Source organism: Ischnura elegans, chromosome 3 (assembly GCF_921293095.1).
Source record: "Ischnura elegans chromosome 3, ioIscEleg1.1, whole genome shotgun sequence".
In the NCBI taxonomy this organism is placed as follows: Eukaryota; Metazoa; Arthropoda; class Insecta; order Odonata; family Coenagrionidae; genus Ischnura; species Ischnura elegans.
Window position 1 is genome coordinate 116,498,437 of NC_060248.1, and position 20,717 is coordinate 116,519,153.

Here is a 20,717-nt window from a genome sequence, read left to right on the forward strand (position 1 = left end):
AGAAAAAGGAAAATCGTGTAAAGATCTCAAGGTCAACTTGTAATGTTCCCACTATAGGTAAAACATTGTAAGGGACTGCCACTAAAGATGCAGAGCTAGTGAGTCAGGCCAACAAAGGGGGAATGACATGGGATGCATAGAAAAATGATAGAGAGCAAGGGGAGTAGAAGAGCTATCCACAGGAGGAAGTGGGCGTATGTTGCAATTGATAGGTTAAGCCAGTTGTAAATAAATGTAAACCTCTACAGTAAAAAAGAATTGGAATAATTATATTATTGAGGAAGAGAGATTGCTTAAAGGAGAAAGGACTTGAAAAGGTACAGTGTGACCTTAAAAAAAGACTGCCAAAGGATGCGGACATTGTGTGAAGGAGAAAGGGCCTGATAAGTGGAAGAGTGATCACAGTAGCGAGGGTGCTGTAGGATTGGAAATGGGAAGGAGACCCTGGCGTAGCATTGAGAGAAAATAAGAAATGTAGCCACGGAGATCATGGATCATCGCAGAGATCATCATGGAGATCATATCATTTTATAGGAATAAAAACATATATGTATGCATGTATTGGCAAAATTAAAAATATGTACATACATCGTTTTTGACCTTGAGATACATGCATCCATACATGATTCATGCATGCATGTAAATGACCTAACTCTGGGCCTGATAACTCTTTTTGAATAAAATATTAGAATCTAAAGTTAAGTCTGTGGTAGTGCAGGGGCGCAGCTAGGAATTCAGTCTGGGGGGGTTTAGGTGCAACTAATATCGGGGTGTGTGGGGGTATGGAATATCCACCATGATAAGCAGATAAATGCTTCAAATGGTGAGTTTTACGGCTTTCTGAGGGATATTTCATTAATTCTTACACTATTCTATTAGTAATATCAATCAATCCAGTTAAGTAAAATGGATTAAACTTAAAAATTTCTGTGAGCTCTGGGGGGGTGGGGGTGGGGGGAGGATTTAACCCCCAAACCCCCCCCCCCCCTTGCTGCGCCACTGTGGTAGTGCACACATTTCCTTCTATATTTTGGGTATTTTTTGTTTCCCCTTCACAACATCAAGAGACTACAGTGGAGCCACGCTAATCCGAAATAATTGGGACCCGGCCCATTTCGGATTAAGCGGACTGTTATTAATTTAACGATAAATTATTAAATACAACGTGCAACTACATAAATTAATCGCCGAAACGCCATTTCACGTCCATACGGTATGAGAAACAACCAACTTCATTATGTACGCCGTATGGCAATGCTCTGCACGGCTACCGCTTGAGTTCGTAGTTGCAAAGAAATCCGATAGGTAGCAGCACAACCTACGTTGTAGAAAAAAAGTTACAGACTTTTTTAAACCAATGTAGTTTTGTTCTGTGACACTGTTTTATTTTGTTTATTACATTTTCCAACCTAAAAACATACTGTAATTTTCAAAAATAAATTTTACCATGTTTTTTCTAGATTTTATAAAGTTTTGTTTTTTCCTGATTTAGATTTCAGATTAAGGGGATTTTCGGATTACCGGATTTCAGATTAGCGGGGCTCCACTGTATATGATCGTAATAAGAATCTGTTAAGAAAATAGAGGTAAGTTAATTTATTCAGTGGGTTTAAGAAAGAACAAAGAGAAGTGGAGAAATAACCATTTCAGAACAGTAATATTCATTCACTAGACATATTTCCAGATACATATTTTTCCAAGATTCTTTAATTGCAATCACCTAATATTTTGTCATTGAATTTGCACAGGAAGTCAAAATCAGTTGATACTAAAATAATATTTGATGGTTTGTAAGGTGAAATGAGTCACTCCATAACTTAAATAGTATTAAAGTCTGACTATTATTAGAAATAGCATCCGATTACCCTGATGGCATTTTATGTGTAACCCAGTGTTAAGGTAAAGTTGCCACATCAATGAGAATAGAACTTTAAGTTTCACCAGTGTCTAAAATATCTAGTAATGGATAAGCTTTGGCAGGTAATTTTTGCCAAATTTCTTCAATTCTATTTACACACACACCTGGTTTCATTCAATCATCTTCTCCTAGGAACGGGAAGTGGAATTAGATCAATGTAAAACAAAACGACTAATAGGCAAGATATTTATTGATCATGGGTTGGATGGAAGGATGAACATGCAAGAAGGGCAACAAGTAAGTGCATAGAGGGTTGGAAAAAATAGCTGAGACCCTCTTTACAATACATGCAACTCTGCCCCAATTCATTCCAACATTGGATCAAACTTGATTATTCAAAAAATTATCTTTGAAGCATATTCTTTGTTTCTCACTTCCATTATAACACAGGACATGTTAACTCCCTTGGCAGTAACTCCATATGATTGATTTGAATATTATATTATAGGAATAAAAATATCAGTTGAAAACCACATGCACTCTAAACCATTGGTTCACTGCTACCACTATGTAGGGAGGGCGTGGGATGAGCAATCCATCCCCTGATTAAAGTCACATTAAAATATTCTTCGCAAATTTTGCCCATACGATCAATGCTGATGAACTGTCCAAATTGTCATAACTCTTAATGTACAGAAAACACACATGATTACAAGACTGCAAGATATCTTACAGTGTAAGAAAGGTGAGTAAAAATGGAAGTGTCCCAAAACATGGAGGCTTTTCAAAGGATTGGATGACATTCAGAGAGGGATAATAGATATGGTGGAAATACTTAAAGGCTCGTCAGAATTTAATTGCTGTTGCTAGACAGGTTGACATAATGCAGGAAAACTATTTAAACTTTGATCCCAATAATGGATTGCTCATTCCATATCTACTCTGAACACTGAGTGGAATATTTCTGACAAATTTCATTTTTTCTCCATTTTTACCACCATGCTCAGGTACTGCAAGAAACTCACATGAACCAGTACGATGAAAGTTTGAAAAAAATCAGACAGTACAAAAATACAAGTTTTGAAATGCTTTTTTTCTTCTTCTTCTAACCTACAACAACATCTAATTCAGCTATGAAACAGTAGTAAAAATGTGCCTATTGTTTTGCATTGGTCATCAGCTAAATTACAAGTTTCCAAAGCATTTTTTTAAAATAAGTACACTCAAAAGTAGAATGTGAATACTATCCACTAGAATATGATGAGAAAAAATATAGTGATGTTTCATAATTCTTGCTTCAGTAGTTTATCATCACTCGCAGATAAAACCCATGCCAACTGTTTTCAAAACTGTTTTTTTTCCTCTGTGATAAGTGCAGTAGAAGAGGGAATAGATACAATATATTCTGCAGGGAATAATTTTCCTCATCAAACCTCAGGTCGAGTCACAAGGTATTCAAGATGATGAAAATAAATATTTCTTGGCTGCACACTAAAACAAACATAGGTAATGAATATGCATAAGACTGACCCGTACTACAAGTTTTCACATGCAGTCTTTCGCACACAGATCTATGCAAGAACATACAAATGCCATCTAAAGCTATGAACATTGCTTCTTGGATGCTTCTCCTTTTAATGAGAAACGGAAGTAAACACACCATCTTTTCACAACTAATGTTAAACCACCACAGTATAAAACAAATAGATACATTCTATAATGAGTATTTAGACTGCGTCATGCACATAATTTCAGAAGCAAGATAGGAATATCATACACAATAACAAACAAAAGTAACAATCAGTGTGCCAATATACTGGAGACATAAAGTAAAGCACTAAATTTTAGCCTTTCCTGATTGAATTTTGCAGAAATAGAGTTGAGAAGAAATCAAGAAGCCAATTTAGCAAGGAATTTTAATGCAATTGCCACCAGCAAAATTTACGTACAGTGCAGCAACTAATTTTCAGAAATATATCTTCTCTTTTACCCACACAAGCTTGGTATGAGATGACAGAATATGCAAAAATGGTGTTGCATTAAAATTCCTCACCCAGATATCAATATTATCATATCCATTGTATTTGCACAAGTTGACAAATATATATGCTCTTTTCCAGGTGACTCAAAAAACAAAGCTGCCTTTTTTTTACCTTCTCGTTACAATCACCATAGATTACAAGAAATACCACAAATAGAATGGAGATACAGAGTGCATGAGAATTCAGAATACAGCTCAATTGGCTAGCACCTTGTCAAACCTTTCCATCTACTGGACGGGCTTGGCTTGGGTTTTTATTATTCCATTAAAAGTGGGATCACTTTTCCCCCATACAATTCAATCAGTGTCACAAAAGGAGCACTTGGGAAGAGGATTGGGGGAGCTAAGAAGAGGCAGTTCATTTCCCTTAAATGACCTGACAGAGAGTAATACGTACAATGAAATGAACGCCGCCTCGGAAACACCCTACACATCCACCCAATTCAACTGATCCTCTCTCAGGGTGATCAGAACTGATACCTAACTAAAGGACTATCCTATTCAACAACACCTCAAAGTGTACACGGCATAGCTACTGTTTTGTAATTATCTCAATTTTTTTTAATGAACACATTTCTTATGGCTTCCTGAAAAAATCCTCTTCTCCCAGATCGTCATCTTCGTCATTTCAGCTCCATCTATCTCTCTCTCTCATTCTTCCATCAAAAACGTTGACCAAGCTTGAATACCATTCGATTTCAATCATCCAAAGGCTATTGTGTCTATGATTCTGGCACCTTTCCCATCTCCCAACGTGAACAAAGTGGACCCCTTATAGAAAAATTCAGTGATGAACATCGCACCAATCTGGGGAGGGGGGTTGGCATGAAGGCGTCAAGATGGTGCGGGAGGCAGCGCCAATTGGCAGTGACGTCTTACTTGGCTCCGGGAACTTTGGAAAGGACCTAAGAAAATAGAAAGAAATATAAATGCAATTTAAAGCATTGCAAGGTAATAAATAATTCAATGAATGCCCAGTTGAAATGAAAAATGTCAAGAAAGCAGAAAGACCATACGACATCAGGAAGAAAAAATTTTCATCCATGCATGTACGAATTACAGTTTTTGGGAGGTCACAAAAGAAAATAATGCTTTGGGATATAACCACCATCTGTCCAATGTTGAATCAGTATGAAACCTGGCTGAGCAATCAAGTGAAATAATACCACAGAGCATACCATTCACCTCCAGGCCATGCTCCAAAAATTTTACCCAGAAAAAATGAACTTGAATAAATTAACAGGGCATCCTTCTCTCCAATAGGCTAATGAAGAGCATAAGGGGCTTCAGCCTTTGCATTCAAAAAGCTTAGAAAGAAATAAATTATCATAATATTGCAAATGTAAAAAAAGCTCACAAAGGACAATCAAATACTTAAAGTGACCGAAACATTAACCTACACAAATCTCATTCACAAGCAAAATCCCACTGACTTGTTGTCATTGGTATAAATACTACTTCAAATACATAAAACATCCACATATTAAAAAGTTGATTTTGAAGGAACTCATGCAACAGAGAAAGTATTTATTAAAAGTTAAATCTTTATAAACAAGATCTGCATTAACAGGCATGAAATATGTAGTAATGGATTGCAGAAATCAAATTACCATATGCTGTACAACACTGGCCATCCCTTCACATTTATATTCTAGTTGTTTAAGTGCACAGATAAGAAAGAAGATTAGAAGTCTAGCTCAATTTTTGGATGTAGAAACTTTGGATGCAAACAACATTTAAGTTTTGGATTACATATCATATTAATCTTCTTCATCCTATTGAAACCTATCACACTCATATTTATCTGCATCTTGATTTGAAATAACTTTTTTAACATTAAGATTTCTCCGTAGGGATCGGACGAGAATCGTGGTCCCTGCCCTATGGAAAACAACGGAATCATGAAATTTATGCCTGAAAATCAATAAGCCTCCACCGAAAAATCTTCTAATTTACCTTTGATAAGTCCACCCCGGTGAGTGCCTGCACAGCTGGGGGAATTTGGCCAACCAGACGGGTGACTTCAGATGTCGTGCGATCATCGCCACCCAACAGAACGATTTCTTCTGTTTTTGCCAATGGGGCCGAGACCTCAGCCGCAATCTGCAGACAAAATAACAGGTTTAGAGACAACAATTGACGAAGCCCCTTGCAGGGAAAAAATAAAGTACCAAACTCTTAAAGCATGCAAATTTTGCAGCCTTTTTATGAAGTAGAACAGATTCCTGCAAACACCCACCTTAGGTAAGGCTTCAAGCACCAGCGCCATAATGGCAGCTTCCCCATACTGCTTGTACACTTCAGCTTTCATTCGCATGCGCTCTGCATCTGCTTTACCCACAGATTCAATGGCATACGCCTCTGCTGATCCTATCATCTTTATCTTCTCACCTTCTGCTTTGGCTACCTCAACTGTTTGCGTTCTGTAAGAGTAAATGTGAAATATCTTTTTAAGAGCATTTAAAATAATTACCATACGAAAATTATTACCTTGATAAATATGGTAGTTGGTAAAGTCACTGATAATCACAGAATCCTTTCTTCTTCATTCATTCACCTTCATTAGGCAAACAAAAACATTTAAAATTTTCTACTTCATATTTTTCAATTAGTATTCATATTGTGTGGACCTTATATTTTTTAATGACTAGAAAAAATATACCTGAGCTTACTTAATTAGGTACAACTGAACTGATGTACAGAGGAAAGGGCACCTCAAAAGTTGTACTTAGTAGGACAATAGTATCATTTCACGGCACAGATGATGAAAATTTAATGCTCAACCCAGAATTTTTTATAGGTTTACATGCATTGATATGTCCTTAAGTATATTGACATCTCAGTAAAAATTAACTTCTTCAAATTGACAACTGATAATATCTATAATAATTTCCAATTTTTTGGCAGCCATCAATGTAAACAGGACATCCAAATGCTTATAACAGACAAGTTATCACTCTATTATACTTAAACCTTAGATGCTCAAGGTGGCAATATAATGGCTTTCAGTTTTTGCCTTAAAACACCCAATGATACAATATATTGCCCTTGTGTTTATTCACACGTAAAAATGTTTGGTCATCATATTTTTAGTTAGTTTCACTTCTATACTGAAGATTTTATAAATATTAACTCCTGATGAAATAGTATTTCTTAAAAAGTATTTAGTGCTCTACATGAACAAAACAATTTGCCACCTCTTCCTAATGCTTGACGTACTCTTGAATCAGGCTCGAGCTTTCTGGGAGTGAAAACAGAATTGCCGTAAAAGCAAAAGTGTCAAATTTTTTATAGAAATATTACCATTGCAAACTATGGCTATTTTACAGTTTACACATTGTTTTATGATAAATGAGAACTTATACAGAACAAATCCTTTATCATTACTGGTTGCATGGTAAAGACAAGTTTGAATACTATTTGAATGTGAACACTGACCTTTTTCCTTCAGCAATAGTTTGAACACGGTAGCTTTCAGCTTCAGCTGGAAGTCGAACAGTACTGTTCAGTTCTCTTTCTTTCCTTTGCACCTCTTGTGCCTCCACTTCTATCATCTTCCTTCTTTCCACAACCTCGATTTGTATTTCTTCGTTTCGGATTCTTTGACGGATCTTAGCAGCCTGGAGTTCATATGCAAGCTGAGCTTCAGCTTTCTGTAGTAAATAAAACAAATTGAATGACTTTCCTGATTCATATTTTGTTTGATCTCATAAAATAACCAGAAGGAGTTGATGGTGTATAATACTTTAAAAATCAATCATAAATTGCCAAAAGACACATGAAATGAGTGCCCTTCTGAGATAGCCCATGCACTTTGGACTAAAGACCAGACAAGTCTACAAAGCTAACCAAAACAGCAGATCACGATTCAAATTAATATGGCGTTTTCACATGATATGAGCTGATTCCTAGGTATTTTTCAGTTGTACTACTTTAGATGTTTTTTGTACAGGATTTTTAAAATCCTCAAATTCTAGACTCAGAGACTGTGTTGGTATTTAGGCTGGGTGCAATAATACGCCCACAAGAGTTAAAAGTATAACGTAGCACATAAGTGGGCAGGAACACAGTTCTTAATTTTGATGAAAAGACCTCTTTGTTTCAAAGAGATAACCATTATTATCCCAAGAATCACTACATAATGGCTCGTACATAAGACATCACAGTTAAAATGATTTTAATGATTACTAGGAAAAGGTAAAAAAAACGTTTACTTTTTACCAGAAAACCAGATGTATATAAATTGTAGAACTATGCCAACAATTATTATTAATCTCATTTCAAACTCTTTCCTTAGATTATAAAACTTGAAGTTTTCTGATGAACAGAAAATAAAAAAATCAATTAAGAAAAATACGACTATTAAAGGTCAACTTACAGCTGTGTTTGTCTCCTTATCAAAATTAGCCTTTTGGAGTTTGTACATTCTGGCATTGTCTTCAATTTTGGTATCGGTGTTGTACTTAATGTCCATGGCTGATTTTTCACATTCTGCTTCCTATAATTTCATAAGAATAAATGGTGTGATTATTAATTTCCATTAGAAATACATTCAAATTAAAACACTTACTCCTTTTCCTGATGGGGTAGCATAAATTGAAAGGACAACTTTGCAAAAATTTCAAAACATGTGTTTCATGAATAATCATTCAATGAATTTTTATGCACAGATTGGATGAAATTAAAGTTATTTTAGATACATAATTTAAATGTTAATCATTGATCCCACAGCATTACATGCTGTAAATCGAAGCACAAATTTGAGTAATGATAAAAATATAATGAAAATTTATCCATTTATTGATTTATCCCATATACAGGGTGAAATACGAAGAAGTGGGGTCCTTGAAATCCGTATGGTAAATCTTGTGATTCCTGACGACAATACCAGAAGAATGGTTGGAAAAATGGAAAAAAACGTATAAAAACATAGAATCCCATAGACTATCCAAAATTTTCCCGGCAATAATTACTACATAATTATTTAAGGCCAATTTAAAATATAACAAGATATGTTGCATACGAATGTTTGGAGAAACAGTTACTCCATTTTTGATAACTTTGTTATTTGGCATTATTAATTGAAACCATAATAATTTCCATCCCTATGGGAATATACATTTGAGATGAGTAACCTCGAGTTAGATTTTTTTTCACATCGGTCCCATCTGAATCCAGCTTGCATCAGTTCAGGTAATACTTGAAAATAGGTCGCAATGCATGAAGTGTTGCCTACATCTAGGGTCAAAAGTTGAAACTGCTAACTCAAGGAAATATTATAGAGCACATATCCACTAGACACTTCCATTTGTGTTTTAAATCCAACTAATTGTTTTCTCCCCTCAGAAATTTACCATTGGAGGTGCAATGGTAACTTTTGTAGAAAATACCAGGCAAAAAGACATAAGACCGACATAATCGAAAAGTATATATCGGACCCAAAAAGTCAGATTTAAATAACAATTTCACCCAAATTTCAAATTAAAAACGTAAAAACGACCTTAACACGGAGTAGGCATTTCGTTTGTTCTTACCCGTATCCCGGCATCCCGGTTCGCTTGCGCCACGCCGATGTCAGCATCTCGCTTGACGGCGGCCGTCTGAGCCTTGCCGAGGGATGCCAAGTACTGCACGTCGTCGTATACGTCTTTGATGGTGAATGAGAGGATCTCAATGCCCATGCGACCCACGTCAGGAGCCGCTACCTCGCGCACCAAAGCTGCGAATTGATCTCGGTCTTTGTACACTTCTTCGACTGTAAGCGTACCTGTAATTGAGATAAAACAAGAGTGGTGAGCAAAAGACTTTCTTATTATTAAATGTGACAATTTCTAACATTTCAAACACATCAAACTTTCACAAAAAAACAGGAAATTAAAAAGGAGACGTGAAAACACGCTATTCTTTAACTTTAACTATTTAACTTTAACTATTATTAACTTTCCGAAAGAGATGAAAGATATCGCTCATTGAAACATTTTGTAAATGCACATACAAAAGTTGTTCTACCACAGGATTGGCAAACTTAGATAAATTGTTCAATCTAATAATGTTAGATGTTTTTTCTTCGGCGGTTCAACCCCAATATTTTTTAATACTACCTTCAACCAACATGTGCATTAAAAATAATGCATGTCATTTCGCTCACAACCAAAACATGGAATCATTGGAACGGTATATAAAGGAAAATGAAGGTTTTCAATACAAATTAAATTAAAACTAACTTTATGTAAATTAATTTTTTAAGCCTGTGAGGCCTTTTTAAGTCTGTCAGACTTACGTCACGATAATGTAAGCCCTTTCGGAAAAGAGTCCGCACATTAGTTTTTCAATTGAAAATATCGACTAAGTTTGCGGATAATAAAAACTTTATTTGGAGAGGAAAGTTCATAAACTTTGATGAAAATAAATAAAGTCAGAAATATTAGTCAACACTTTTTGGGTAAATTATAAGTGAAAACCATCCGATTTACTATCACGTAGATGAATGAGTTCTTCGGCTCTTTCTTCTACACGGAACTGATGGGAGAGATGAATTTGAACAAGTGGCCCAAACACAAGTTCAGGGCCAATTCCCCGTGTTGCCATCATGAATGGGAATAAGCCCATTATATAGACAGTAACCTTCTTAAGTGTCTCAGTAGGCAAGGGCATTACTATACCGAGTCTGCGACTTACATAAATCCACATATTGCAATTTCAGAATACGATACGATGGAAAAATTCTATATTCTTCATATACCAACGAGTTGACTAGCTCTAAAAAAAAAAACGGAATAATGAAAAATAGATATACTAGAGAGGAATTACGCCGCTATGAAAGCTAGCGGATAGGAGAGAGGAATGGAGAGCTACGTCAAACCATTATTAGGATTGGTGACTAATGATGTTGATGAGATATCTAAAGGCTGGTGCCAATTATAAAAATATAATCACCAATTCCATAAGTTCACACTTTATTGAAAAAATTGCTAAAAAAAAGATTGAAAAAGTTGTTTGGGTGGTAATTCATAATGCCTTTTTGAGCACGAAAAAGTGAACGCAACGTCAGAAAAAGGGTACCTCACATGCAGGTGCGGGTTGATGTTGCAATGATTTAAAAAGTTAACTTTGGGGCGGGTTGCGAACGATCCTTTCAATTAAGGCCAATAAAATAATAATTCAAGACTAAAAAGCACGCTCAATTATCATTATTCCACGTTTCAACTAGCTCATATAATCACAGTGTCTCAATTATTTCGTAAAACATGCAAAACCTATCGGTCATTAGACCAATGTTGACAGTCTTTACATGATATCCATAAAACATAAATCACAATTGCCTAGATTAGAGCTAGGAACATCAATTAGAAAGAAAAGTGTTTAGGCATTTATATTACAACCTTTCAAGGCCAATTATTCATAATTGTCAGAAAATTATTAATCAAACAATGATTAATCCATTTAAACCCATGAATGAAGAAAAAACGGATTCCGTAAAAACTGATGAACGTGCTGAGAAGTATGCCACTCATAATGGCAACAAGTACGCATTTTATAAGAAAAAGACGATTAACCTGAACTAAAAATGATGTAGGTAGCCGATTGCAATCTCCACCCGTTATAGCAAATGCTTTTCATGAAGGAGAATGGCTCCCAAGGCTCAATAATAACAGAATTGATTAAAAAAATTGACAGATTCAAAAATTAACGAAAGGATTGCGTCCAAGGACTCAACTTTACAATTACATATAATCTTGCGAGGTAAGAATGCTAGAAAGCTCAAATTATCACGAATTATTTCCCCGGAAGCGTTCCCGGAAATTCATTGAAGATATTATACCTAAGCGTGAATCACGTGAGACTGAGTAAGTGTGCCAAGGACAACTGCTTTCCTGCACGGAAAGCAAACCAAAACAGTAGCGACAAACTAAGTTTCAGGTCAATAGCTAGAGGGGCAAGCTCGCGCACATTTGTGCGAACTATTACTTATGATTGAAAAAGATGTAAAAATTGCTTGGTCTGAAAGTGCGTATATAACTCTGATCCGCAGTAAAAAGTATGATTGCCTTAAGACGACGCTTCACTCCCTCTCTACCCGTCGAAATTCGTCTTTTTGGTGACTAATTGCTCATTTAAAACTTGGGTAATAATTTGAAACTTTCAGGGTGTGAACGATAACTTTTGCCAGCATCTTCAGCATAAATAAATTACATCCGAAAAAACACCGAGGAAAAATATTCATGTTTGAGGTACAGGCAAATTTCGACCAGGAGACTACTTTATTCACAGTGAAAATTTCATGGTGATAATATAAGTTTAAAATGAGAAAATTATAATCACCATCAGGAGATTAGGCGCTGTCAAATGCGATACAGATGAAATATCTTCTTCTCTGGTTCCTTCCTTCGAATACACTCGAAAAATTGAAAAAAAATGTACTCAGCGTTGGAGAATATTCCAGTGGTAATGAAGAAAGAGCGCGTTTCTTTTACTGCGGTGGACCTCGACCGCGAAATTATTTTTATCAACCAACCGCGAGAATTCATACTCAGCAGCGAAGTTTATCTTATGGAGCAGAAGCACTATTCATTTAAAAACTTTATCAATCCGGAGGTGGATTTAATAAACCTTTCCTTGCCTCAAGTGCTACGAGAGTATGGTCGTGTTATTTAATGAATAGGGTGGTTTCCTATTATTTTTTTATTGCCTTAATCGAAAGATTATTACTCCTGGAGTACGTATTTCGCGCTTTTAGATTTTTAAATGACAATATCTATTTTTCGCGATTAAATGAAAAGTGAAAATTTTCAAGCGCGCGAAAACGCGACGCTCAAGTATGAATGCCGGGAAATATCTCCGTACGTCGTATTTCTGGTTCCCCCTCCCTCCCGGTGAGGCGACCTTGAGGCGAGGCTTAGCGCTGATACGTCGCAGGCTGCCAGCGGGTAGCTGAGTACCTTACTGAATGGTAGCGCTTGGCTTAAAAAAGGTTTATTAATACCTTATCAAACGAAGAAAACTTTCCGACCTTAGCCAGTTTTAGTAGGTGATTATTAAGACATGTTTCCCTGAGCTCTGTGCCTCATGCATGCATTGGTAACCTCAGACGATGTATAACTCCTATCCTCTCGTGTAGAAACTAGGTCCCTGTGACGTCACGTGGAGTGGAGTCGCATGGGCGCCAATCTGGCCTTTTTCAAATGAGGATAAAATTTGACCCTTGCCATTCGTCTAAACCGGTATTTCAAAAACAAAATAATTTGTGTATTATGAATACACTAATGGTGGGTAGCGAATCGCAATCAATGCCTTTCGTTTTCTTTGATGAAGGAAACTACCCTATTATGCATTTACATGAAACATATCCTGGTGAGGAATTGAGCGGGGCCTTGTGGGATAGTGCTGTCGCGTTTCATTTGTCAACTTATTTTGGCACACCGTTATAGTTTTCGACTCTAAGTTAATAATTATCAATGTAATTATTAAAATTCAAGGTATTATCGGTTTTGTTGCTTTTGGCTAGCCTGATAATGCCAAAGATTGCCGTGTGATATTAATTTTCATCTAGGGTAGGTTTTGGGCTTTCAATTGTTTCGATTCTAATGCAATTTCTCGCCGCCAAACAACTGAGACGCACTTTAAAAAAGCACCTCTGGTCGCATGAATTTCATCACTCCAAAAATCAAGCGTAGCCTTAGTACCTCAAATATTGCCATTCCTGTGGTAGGTGCAATCACTAGGTCTACACACTGAGGTGGATATTAGAACTTCGTCCCTGTACTCCACGAATATACGTTATCAAAGTGCATCGAGTGGTTTTCAAATTCGTATTTGTGAATGTTTTCTTTTTATATTTTGACCAAAAATTTCGATAATTAATCTAATATTGCTGTTAATTGCAGACTTTATGCGTAGTAATTTTTGATAACAAAGAGTTGACCATGATTCTTTGAAGCATCATCCGAACTTCTCCTAACCAATCCCGGCGGATAGTGCAGTACATAAAACTCATATTTATTCGAACTATTTGTAACTTTTTGCAATTTGTTAATGGATTCGGCCTGGCACTCTGCAGCACTGTTCAGTTGCCATCGTATCGATTATCTTTCTATCTTGATTAGGATATATCCCATTCGCAATTGCCAGCTTAGAAGGAGGGTTATTTCAAGTAACATCTACAGTAAAACAAAATTTTTCTTAAAAATGAAATATATTTTTACGCGCTAATGGTGTACCTTTTTTATGTGAAATTAATTTTTTTCGCGGATTATACTTTTTTATGTTCAGGTACACCCCTGAAAGTGCGGTGACCATGACAGAAAACCTTTTTCAATCAACCTTTATCGGGGTCGTTTTCTCTAAAGAAGTAGTACGTGGATACGAGTTTGACTATAATGTCACATATGGTCTCGATGTTAATTTATTTTGACCGATTTATTTATGCTGTTACAACACTGAATCATCTTCTGATGTTTGATCATAATTAGACTTCTTAAAAATTGTCGTTTCCGTGCGTAACGAGGTTGCACGTCTCGTTCATTGCGGCGACTGTCACCACCTGGAAATGGCAGCTAGTGATAACTCTTCCGTCCTCTTATCACCTTCTTTTCAAAATAAATGCGACCGCGGTGCGGTGATGAATCATTTAGCCCCTGCTCAAATTAGACCAAGGCGAAAAGAGTGGTTTTTCACGCCCACGTCAACCACTGCGGCACACCGCACGGCAATGAAACTAATTAGTCTCGTGGCAGCGTACGTATTAGTAAGTCCTTCCGCCCATTTCCATTCAATTTGCACTGCGTGATCATGCTTTTCTATGTTGTCTTGTGATACCCACCAAAAACCTTATTACCATTATCTTCCTTTCTTGAATACGAAACTATTTCAATTCTAGAACTAGTTCAATTTTTTGCTTAGTTAGCGTTTTTTGTTTAGTTAAGAATATGTGACTTTTTGTGTTTGTAGAAAATCCGGCTTCGAAAATAGTTCAATTTGCCATTTTTTACTACAAGTTTTTCCTGGATATACACAATTGCTTATACAACCATTTTTATATTGGATCGTGACCCGGGTTTCAATGAATAATCATCATCATCAGGCGCTAATTATTATTTCATGATTTTTAAATCATAATTAGCGCCTGATGATGATGATTATTCATTGCAACCCGGTTCGCGCTCTTATATAAAAAAGTGGTATAAGTAATTGTGTACATCCAGGAAAAACTTATAATGGAATACCACAAGGTTAACTAAGAGTTAGTGAATTTTTTTTACTATATTTCATGCATTTGCTTAATCGGATGTCATGAAATGAAACATCATTGTAATCATTTATCATTGCAATCATTTATATTGAATTTTATGCACATGAAATACCTTACATAATGAAATATCTTCTTCTCATGTTCCTTCCCTCGAATGCACTCGAAAAGTTCTTGCCTTGAAAAAAAATGCACTCGGCGTTTGAGAATATTCTCGCGGTAATGAAGAGAGAGCGCGTTTCATTTACTGCGGCGGACCTCGACCGCGAAATTATTTTTATCAACCAACCACGAGAAGATGCATCCGTTGCGTCTCCTCTAATTCCGTCCGCTCGCTTCCGCGCGAAAATAATGGCTCACCACGACGGCTAAGTTCAAAGAGAGATGATTTACATGAATGCGACTCACTGGAGCACAAAAAAGTTTCCCTCCGAAGGACAAAAGGATGTGTATGATGACAATGACAACTCGCCCGTCGTTGGAACAACATTAGAGGTCACGCGAGCTTCGTAATTTCTGCCGCATGTAGGTCATTCATAGACACTATAAATAATGCGCAAAAAATGAGAGAAATCCACTCTAATTTTTTCCTATCTCTCGGACACCAAAAACCCATCATCTGTAGCAGTGGCGGGGGCGGGGGGGGGGGAGCTAAGGGGGCTATAGCACCCCCACGATTGGGTCGAAACACACACTAGGTAAAATCGAAATATTTGGGGGTTACCACTTTGTACAAAAGTGTTTAGTTATATTTTCCTACATATTAACCTTCTTTAATGAATTGAAAAAAAAAATTATCTCTAAACCGAGGGCCTATTTTACATACTTTTGGTATATTACAATCTAGAGGTAGATTCAGAGAGGGTCTAGGAGGGGCTTTAGGCCCCCCCTTGGGTATTCAATTTACACTAGATAGAATCGCAATCTTAACCCCCCCTTTTCCCTATCCTGGATCCGCCATTGATCTGTATCAACGCTCGGACATGTTTTAAAATACGCATTTCTTTAGCGACCAGAAGTGAAATGCTATAACTAAGACCGAAAATCAATGAACAATTATGCCAATAGTACGCTTGATTTATGCTTCGCAGGATCTAAAAGGAAAGAAAGGAAGAACGGACTAGAACAACTTGGCTGTCATTTATTGTTTTCCTTCTCATTGGAGATACGCGCAATCATTAAATATGAGTCATGGCTGATGTGACAAACCTCTGTCGTGAAAAAATGAGGTTGTTCTACATAAGAAAAGTGCTTTCAAGTCCCAATAGATTTTTGCCGCATATATCAAGATAATAGATGTCCTCTTAAGTTTATCCTGGAGCTCAATTTTTAGAAAAAAACGACGAGTACGAAAAAAACGACCATGGTCGATGTTTGCCGTTCAAAACAACCAAGTTGAGCTTTCTCCTGTCGTGGCTTTAACATAAGTCAAAATTCCTTAGATTGATTAGATGCAGCTCTCCACTTCACTCTCCCATCTGCAGGCGTTTTCAACGGTTGCCTTCATAAGTTAGCCTCGTAATACGGGCACCAAATACCATGTAATATTTTGTACTTGCTGCTTTCCAAGATAAGAAAGTAAAAACAATGATGACGAAATTATTTATTCCTCTAAAACGTAAATTCTACTAATAAATTACTCCAGCACGGGGGGCCATTCAAAAAGGAAAACAATGAAAAGTTCAGAGGCTTCAACCGATCAATAATGAGGGCCAATACTCCCTGATTTGCAGCGTGAACCTGAATTGATATGATAAGTAATGAAAAAGTCCAGCGTTCATTTGATTTTAAAATATTGACCAATATAGCCATTCAATATATTTCAATGGTTTCATTCAATGTATGATAAGAGATAGAACAATCGAGATGTCTCAATTCCAATTCATTCAGATTAAAAAAAAATTCGAAATGAGTGATTAGTATGCATCAAAAGTAGCATTATTTATCAAAAAGCGGAAGCATTTTTGTACTACATGAGTTATAAGGAGACCAAGAAGTGGCTCATTTCAAATGGTGTGATTGCGTTGTAATAACAAACGAACTCGGTTGCCACCGCTACCCCGAAAAATCACCTAGCAAGCGGAAAAAACAGTTCGCATAAATGTGTCAGAGAGGTACGCGATGATTTCCTTCGGCAGCTAAAGCTAGCCTGTTGAAATAATTCAAATGCTGATTCACGCAGTAAAAACCAAGCTTGCGGCACTTTCAGTACAAAAGAAAGCCGCGGAATGGAGAAAATGCAATAGCCCGGAGGATTCCGATAAGGTTGAAGAAGGACAAATGACGAATGATTTCCGCAGCGTTTCATCAACGACGGCTCGCAAATAACACAAGCCTCCATCATCATTTTACAGACAAGTGTCGCCAAGGAGTCTCAAAAAAATGAGTCAGGCGTATAAGAAGGTTAAAAAATTATGCAAACGACTGATATGTGGATTCATTTTTCGACTAGCAAGACAAAATTAAGAGTCCAATACTCCTTGATTTGCAGCGTGAACCTGAATGGATATGAAAAATAATGAAAAAGCCAACCGTTCATTTGATTTTATAACATTGACCAATACGGTCATTCAATGTATTTCAATGGATCTATTCAATGTTTGATAATAGGGAGAAAAATCGAGATATCTCCATGCCAAGTCATCCATATTTAAAAAAATCGAAATGAGTGATTAGTATGCATCAAAAGTAGTATTAAATATCAAAAAGCAGAAGCATTTTTGTTTCGCATACGTTACAAGGATACCAAGAAGGGTCTCATTTCAAATGGTGTGATTGCGTTGTAACAACAAACAAAATTATAAACAATAGAATCAAGGAATAAAAAAATGTATAACTGAATATTTAATGAGACGATCTACGCTTTAAGGCGACAAAATGCAAATTAATTCCACGGAGAATAACTTTTTAAGGAGTTCATGGACTCATTATAATTATTGATTTTGATATTTAATTCGCCATTAGGTATTATCTGCTGTTAACTCAACATCTTATATTGTTCATTACTTATTCCCGACACCCGGATCCTTGATAAGGTAGGCAAATGAATTATGCGCCTCTTTGGAACATGTTTCAACTAGACCCAGGAAAAAATATGCCTGAATGAATTGCCATGTTCTATTTTTTCTAAGCAATCCTGTCAAAACATATTAATCCATTACTTAATTATTAAATATTCATAAATTCTTGCTACGCCTTATCATTCATTAGCCTTCATCAATCAAAGTTCTTGCTACTCGAGATCATACCACTTCATCAAGTTTCCACTTTTCCATTTCATACATTAGTCATGAATCATCATATAAAAAATCCTCTTTAAGCTTGGAATAAGAGTTCATTTACTTCGAAACTTAGGGCGACAGTTTTTAAGCGAGTATTTCCTGGAAGAACTCACGTCTCGAATTGTTCCGTCTTATTTCTCTTCCGCCGATATCAGACCAAGACAAATTACTGGAAAAAAAGGATCGCTACAAAATAATCACTTTCGGCCTGACTTCAGAGTAAAAAAATCTATTTCACTGACAGATAGCCCCCTGAGTTACGATGAAACCTAATGAGAGAAGTGTGCAGCGGAAATTTCCACGAATTCTTCGAAAAGAATTATATTTTTACCTGCAAGCTACGTCTCCGATGACAACAGAGAAGATTATTATTTAACTCAGCCACCGTATCATTAAAATTCAATCTTAATTTGGAGAGAAATAAACTTTTCTCCATAAAAAAATCCCCGCGTAAGCTGGGTTCACTCAAGATACAAAAAAAACGGGCCCGTTTATCAGTTCTGAAAGTGAAAATTTTCTTTTGGCTAATAGGCCACTTTATTGTGAAAAATTTCATAGCTAAAATGATTTTAAACCACAAAAATTTCAAACACTAAGTATCATCATCATCATCATCACAGGTTAACAATCCTAAGAATGGTTTGACGCAGCTTTCCACCCAATTCTCCTACCAGCTAATCCCTTAACACCTACTTATTTCCTCTCTTTCACGTCTTTCTTTATCTGTTTCATATATTTTGTTCGAAATCTTCCTTTTCCGGTTTTTCGATCCACTTGTCCCGTGATGATTTTCCTTATCAGGCCATCATGCCTCAAGATGTGGCTTATAAGGTTGTTCCGTCTCCTTATTAAGGTATCCATAAGGCTTCTCTTCTCTCCTACTCTTCTCAGGACTTCCTCATTACTAACTCGGTCGGTCGATCCATTTGATCCTCATCATTCTTCACTAGTACCCGATTTCGAAGGCCTCTAACTAAGTATCAATGAAAATAATATTGAAGAAGTAAACGATATATTAACTAGGTGTAACTCTAATTCCTGATATAAACTTAGAAATCCTGAAAATTTTGGGAAGGTGCTGCAAGTTATAGGTTTTCAGAGGCCAAAAGAGTGATCGCTAGACCCATCCTTTTCTGAATTACACAGTCATTCCCACCGTCTCTTTTTCCATAGGTTTTTCTGTAATTTTCCTTATTTACCACTGTCATTCAATAAAAAGCCAAGATTAGGGTTACAATCGCTGTTAGTGGCCGTGCGTTCCACTTAGCTGGAAGACGGTACCGGTCATGATTTCAGCGACGGAAAAAGTAATGAGCCGAGCAATGGAAAAGGGGATAGCATTTCCATCCCTAGAGCCATCATGGCAAATGATTATGCGATACGGCCATTTTGCCACCATCATTGTAGCGATTGCTGGATCTATCAATCGGATGGGACGGAAAAAATGTTAGGACGATTTAGGCTTACTCAACATGGCCAATATAAAAAAAGCATGTGTCCGATAAATATAAAATATTAACAATTAATAGAAAAAAATATACATAAAAATACGGATAAAACTATAAATTCTAATCTAAGTAATTTAGAATACAAACGATTTAGTTTACTATTAACTTAACCACTTAAAGGTGGCATTTGGAAGAACTGAGCGCGCGATCACTCTTGGGGAAAACCGCGTGGTCTCGGGTTTAGCATTCGGCCACGCCCGCGGCGGCGTCGCACAGGGGGCGAAGAACGAGCAAGGAGACTCCACGGAAAGGACCTTGGTGGGCAGACCGTGCTATTGGCCTTGGGAGGGAGGCGCATGAGGGAGGGAGGGTCGTTGGGAAGAGAGGAAGGTCGGAAGAGAGCAGTTTGCGGGGGGGATACAGAGAGGAGGCCACACGTGGATCGAGAAGTTTCCCCAATTTCAACAATTGACTTCCGAAAACCAAAGTTAATCACTGAACTCTAAACAATCGAATACCCTTTTCCCAAGAGAAGCCGAGAAATTGCGCATCTGGACATCTTGACCAACCTCTATTCCATTAAATCCATCTATTTTCATTAAATTCGTAGCGAGTACAGTTGAGACGTTCCAATCAATTTTCGAGTGAAGAGACATGAAGTAGGCAATTCTCCAGTCCGTACAAGGGAAACTTTTTTCCACGCAAATTTGAAGCGTTTTTTTTATTCCACCATATGTAATCCGGATATGATTGCGACTCTGCAGATAAACTACTTGGTTCCCAGACGACAGTTTCTTCACCTCAAAATGTACTACCCTTCAAATAGAAATTTGGGGATTTTCCA

The 20,717-nt window shown here is 36.8% G+C and overlaps 1 protein-coding gene across 2 annotated transcripts in view; it reads right to left on the bottom strand.

Moving 5' to 3' along the window:
• Window positions 1-2,090: 2,090 nt before the first annotated feature.
• The window catches only part of LOC124156407 (flotillin-2), a 129,107-nt gene continuing 110,480 nt past the window's right edge, over window positions 2,091-20,717 (bottom strand). For both annotated transcript variants that reach the window (XM_046530949.1, XM_046530950.1), the window contains 6 exons: window positions 9,434-9,666; window positions 8,278-8,397; window positions 7,338-7,552; window positions 6,139-6,322; window positions 5,856-6,002; window positions 2,091-4,804 (listed from right to left, as the gene is read on the bottom strand). In XM_046530949.1, coding sequence (XP_046386905.1) covers window positions 4,775-4,804; window positions 5,856-6,002; window positions 6,139-6,322; window positions 7,338-7,552; window positions 8,278-8,397; window positions 9,434-9,666 — 929 coding nt within the window. In that variant the 3' untranslated portion in view covers window positions 2,091-4,774. The remainder of the gene's footprint in view (window positions 4,805-5,855; window positions 6,003-6,138; window positions 6,323-7,337; window positions 7,553-8,277; window positions 8,398-9,433; window positions 9,667-20,717) is intronic.